Raw genomic sequence first — 5,495 nt, 5'->3', positions numbered from 1 at the left:
GTTTTTTGGAACGTAACCCCGACATAAAGTGACAAATAGGTGAACTGAAAAAAATAAAAATACAGCTTTCCATGGAACTAAGTTTGCAGGCTAGTCCCTCTTCGTAGAACTCTTAAGTGACCAATATATTCCGCATAATAACAAAAAAAAACAAAAAAAAAAAAAAAAAAAAAAAAAAAAAAAAAAAAAAAAAAAAAAAAAAAGAAAAAAAGTAACAAGGGGATTCCCTTAACCATGTTTAGAAGTATGAGCCCGTCTACCCAAAATCAAAACCTTAGAGCCACCATACTCCTCTTTTCGACCCTGAGCTCAAGTGGGCATTTTCACAATGGCAAGAACCACATTCCCGATGGCAATTACAAATAATCTAACAAAACACATTCTCATTATGATGAATTACAGACTTAAAAATGAACGCTTTTATTTCACTCTAAATTTAAAATAAACATCTAAATATTTTGCGGGCTAATAGTGTAATAGAAAATGTAACAAAAACGAAAAGTAAAATAAAGAGAACTATCCAACAAATATACAGTTTCGGATGGCAAGTAGTATAAGATAAATAATAAAAAGGGGAAAAAGTCATCAATGTGGGTTTAGAAAATCGCTTAGAACCAGGGCTTTTGTGATAGGACCAAAACAGGGTCCGAGTTTGGTAGGATTTCATGAGATCTATTTTGGATTGGATTCCTTACCATGAATATTGGCCTTCATGAACATACCATGAAGGCCAAAAAAAAAAAAAAAAAAAAAAACAACTACGAAATAACTTTTTTTCTTTTCTGGATATTTTATTTAATTTGCAACAGATGCTGGGCATAAACAAAAAATCTACCATTCGATTATTTAGACTTGAACACTGTTTATACAAAAGTTAATGAGCAATAAATTTGTATGAAGATTATTTATGTAATTTTTCTTGAAATAAGAAAGTTTCTCTGACATATCTACTTTGAAAACTATCACAAATGGGTTGATCAAAGAGTATGGTTACCATATAAGAGTAGCAACTGGCGCTTCTGTCAACAAAAACTATCTACACCATCTAGCATCTGGCGACGCATAACATCCTAATTTTACCAATTACACTAATTAAATTAATTGTTTTTACTATGACACTGAAAAGAATGTCGTGTTGCCAAACGCTAGGTGTCGTTGGTAGTTTTTTGTGTCGGTACTAGCACTAGTTTCCACACTTATACCAGTTACCCATACTATTTGGGTGGGATTTCATAAAATTTGTAAATATTAAATTTAGATGTTCTTTTTAGGGTCACAATAACAACTTCTACTATAAGCATAAGTAAAGGATTCAGCAACAGATTTTATAGTCCAAACCAACGGCGCTGAAATTCGTCTCTTGGCCCTTTAATTTATTTGAACATTAATTCATTAAACTGAAAATGACTCGATTTAAATAGATCTGTGGACAAATAGAACAGATGAGCATGGGCCCCATCTATTTTTTTTTTCATAAGAGGGACTGTTGCTTCCCTGGTGGAGTCTAAGAACTAAAGCGTAAGAATAGCAAGAATGAAACTGGTTCAAATATAAAGACGACTAATCTACCATATAAAAAAGCAATATATACTGCCATCTAAAAAAGATTATGCATGCTTGAAGTACCAAGGACACCAAGATAAAATCATTTTTTCCCCTGGATCCAGGTCAATCCAGAGAAAACAAATTTTCTAATATCTTTCTTTTGGGTCTTCTAATATTATAAAATTTTGAGACGGCACTATATTTTTCTAATTTACGAATAATTAGTAGAATTTGACATAATTCATTGTCTAAAAAATTTAACCATTGATACCAAAAGTAACATATGATTCCAAAATAAACTTACACCCTCTTAAGCTGTTTGGTGCAATATACTTTCGCCCATTTTTCAGGTTTCTTTCTCTTAAGTTTGGCGCCTAAAAACTGCATAACTACATATGGAGGTATCTTTCCTTTAAAATTGAATTTTCGTTTTTTTGTAATTTTTAAAATATACGCGGTGCAATTTTTCTAATAATCAATTCAAAATAACCAGTTTTCATTTTCACAGTCCTTGGTACTTTAAGTCCCACAACAGACACTCAAAAAATAAACTTTGTACATAAATGTGCTAAATATAATTTTATCCCTAAAACTTCGTTTCGGAAGTTAGCTTTTCAATGTAATAAAGAACATACGATTTTAAAAATAAAATCGTTTTATATACAACATCTCGTTATCAACGCATATGCTAATTGCCAGATGTTACGACATTGACCGGTAGAGCGTTTTTTTTTACCCAATATTGATAATTTCCATTATTTAAACTAAGAAATGTAGTTATTTAATGAAAATAAAGAACAAAAATTGAAGAGTCTGAAGCAGAATGCAGCTGAAAATTTATAAAAATTTTCAAAACAAAAAAATTTGCAAAACAGAAAACACACTTATTCAATGTTTTTTATTTCCCCAAACAAAGTTTCTTAATAAAGGAAAACAAACTTTACGAAACTATTTCATCAAAATCTCCCTGTTTGGCTTCTTTATACACAGGCAACACTATCTAAATTAAGTTTTGATACATTTTTGAAGTGCTTTTCCTATGACTCGCCCGGAAAGATGAACACGGCCACTTTTTAAGGGGGAGGAGAGCGCAGGGCAAAGTTTCACATCTTTTCCAAAATTGTCTTCAGGTCCTTTGGGCCAATCTTTGGGGATTTTTCATACCCTTCCATAGAGACAGTATCAAGTTCAATAGTATAATAAAATGTCCAGACGCATTTATGAAGTAGGATAGGATTAGTTAAAATACACAGGGCTATACACACTATACAACTTCACAAGTCAATGCAGCCAAAACCTCTAGGGATTATAGTTTATTGCTTGGAACGAATATCGCAGATTGAATATTCGTATTCAAAACATGTTAACGTGCTTATATCTGGATCTTTACTTAAAGGGAGGGTGAGAGTATTCACGAGTTATCAAGTATGTTTAAATGGTTTGTTTGCTCGGGTGGAATTAACTCTTCTTCATTGAGAATCAATAAAAAATTTTATGCTGAAGTAACTTTTAAGTTTTAGTAACTTATGAAACCACACTGGTAATACAACAACAACAACAACAAACAATTGATGAAACCACAAAGTAGTACTTAGTGTTAAACTATCAAGGAAAAACAAGGAACGAGAGTAGAAAAAAAACGAGAAGCATACAAATTAACACAGACTGAGAACGTCAAACTTGGATAAGATTCAACCAAAAAAAAAGAATCTACAAACATATTACATTTATATATATATATATACATATATATATATATATATATATAATATATATATATACCAGATAATCCTGGAAGATGTACATCAAAGTGAGAAACAATTATTCAAAGTAGAGAGAGTGAGTTCTCAGGGGGACTCCCCTATCCGTCTTTGTTTATTCAGGCATTGGCTGCAATTACTTGTATTAAAAAAGCATAACAAACACTTCGAGTTGAAAAGCTATCAGTCAGATAATTCAATTAAATCTACATCTGTACTTTCGCTCTGTCCAAATTCTTTATAATTCTGTTTCGAAGTTCCCGCCTCGAGGCTATCACTTCTTAAAGTTTCACCATTTGCGTTTTCAGCCCTTAGTAGCGCATAGTAAATAGTTGTAAAAGCAATGTCTTCATTCACATCATAAACAAAACTTCTTTTCTCGCCACTTTTATGGGTGTTTCCAAAATGTGATGTACAACTTTGTTTAGATGGGCCCGAAAAGGGGCATGCACGACACGAATAGACCTTAAAATGACTGCCTAAATGAGACTTGAGTCTATGAATCACTGCTTTGAATGTACAATCTTTAAAGGGACAGTAATAACAAAACATGATTTTCGGTTCAGACTGAAATAAGTTTGAAACATGCCGATTTTTATGTTTTTCGAAACTAGATTCTGTTCTCGCCACGAATCCACAAAAACATTTATAAACTCGAATGCTGGAAATGTTGACTTTCTTTATCTCTTGCGCATCTAGGGTTTTAACAAAATGTTCAAGTTTGTCTATTGATATTTTATGAGTCTTTAGACAGTGATCCATTATAGAAGTCTTGACGTCATATTTTTTACCACAAATTTCACAAAAATAATACTTTTCTGGTAAATGAAAAGCACGAGGTTTAGCAATTACAACACGCCTTTTACGTACAGGCTTTTTATCACTTTCATCAACGATCTGAATACTTTGGCTAAGATCAGACATGTCCGATACGATTTCAATCATGCTTACAGGATTCTCAAAGGGGATGTTTTCAACTGGCGAAGGATGAGTCAACGACTGGTTGGAGTTGACGGGCGAGTGAGCTTGTATAACATGCATCGCGAAAGCATTTCGACTATAAAATGTTATATTACACATAGCACACACGCCGTGAGCATCGCTAATGTGGTCTTTTAAATCACTCTCAGATTTAAATAGTTGGTTGCAGGGTAAGCACTCATGTTTTGAAAAATTCAGTTCAGGGTCTATACCAGATAATGTGGCTACGGCTGACGAGGCGCTTGTCCCCTCCTGCCCTTCGTTTGCAGTCATGTCTTCATTGAAGATATTTTGGGATACTTCAGTAGCCTGACCTCTTCGCCTTTCTTCGATTGGACTGAAGAGTTTTCGATGTATATCTAAAACTTCGCTGATGGCCACCTCACGATGGAAGGGATTCGTTGAAAAGCTCGAATCTTTACCCGGATGCTTACTTTCAAAGTGTTTTGAAACCAATTGGGCGTTTTCAAATGTCTCAGGGCACATGGAACATTTGAGCCTGAAAGAAAAGACAAAACAAAACTAGTTATCAAACTAAAAAAGATAAAAAAAAACACGAATCATTATTACACGTTGGTATTTTTCAGCAAACTGTCTACTGACAACTCTTTTTAGAGCGAACCAAGCATTTTGAAACTTACCCGCTTTAAAAAAATCATTTATTTGTTCTCTCTTCTGTACCAATATTTGTCAAATAAACAAGCAGGATTGTGTTTAAATGACTTGAAGGATATTCCACCCCCCAACGCCGACCCCCCCCACTCGTTTAGGAAATAGGTGGTGCCTATAGGCTTGACAGTTAGATATAATTTGAGGATGTTCACCACTGTTATTAGCATTTTCAAAATAGAGGAGGATTTGAGGTAAAGAGAGACGTATTTCGAGCCAAGTTTGTCTTGCAATTCATTCCTCCACCGACTGGGTATATTGCCAGTCTTCAACAAAATGGGTTGGGCTAGTTGCGATCCCAACAGACAAAAATTTACACGGGCAGGATTCGAAAATCACAAGGATTTGGACATTCCGGGTCATTCTTTTTTAATGTTTTCAACGGAGAATTGGTTTGAGGGGTTTGTCAGGGTTATACAACACATACAGAAAAACATAGTTTACTTTAAAAAGAATATATAGACTGAAAAAGTCTTCGTCTTTATACTGATAGAAAACTTCATTTAAAAAAACAATCTAGCATCAAACGGGTTCGTGGAG

At 33.8% G+C, this 5,495-nt stretch overlaps 1 protein-coding gene across 1 annotated transcript in view; it reads right to left on the bottom strand.

Moving 5' to 3' along the window:
• Nucleotides 1–404: 404 nt before the first annotated feature.
• LOC136040282 (uncharacterized) overlaps nt 405–5,495 on the bottom strand; it is a 16,320-nt gene continuing 11,229 nt past the window's right edge. Inside the window, exon 2 of the mRNA XM_065724529.1 lies at nt 405–4,785. Coding sequence (XP_065580601.1) covers nt 3,489–4,785 — 1,297 coding nt within the window. The 3' untranslated portion in view covers nt 405–3,488. The remainder of the gene's footprint in view (nt 4,786–5,495) is intronic.

Source organism: Artemia franciscana, chromosome 20 (genome assembly GCF_032884065.1).
Source record: "Artemia franciscana chromosome 20, ASM3288406v1, whole genome shotgun sequence".
NCBI classification, from domain to species: domain Eukaryota; kingdom Metazoa; phylum Arthropoda; class Branchiopoda; order Anostraca; family Artemiidae; genus Artemia; species Artemia franciscana.
This window is presented reverse-complemented; position numbering and strand designations above follow the sequence as displayed.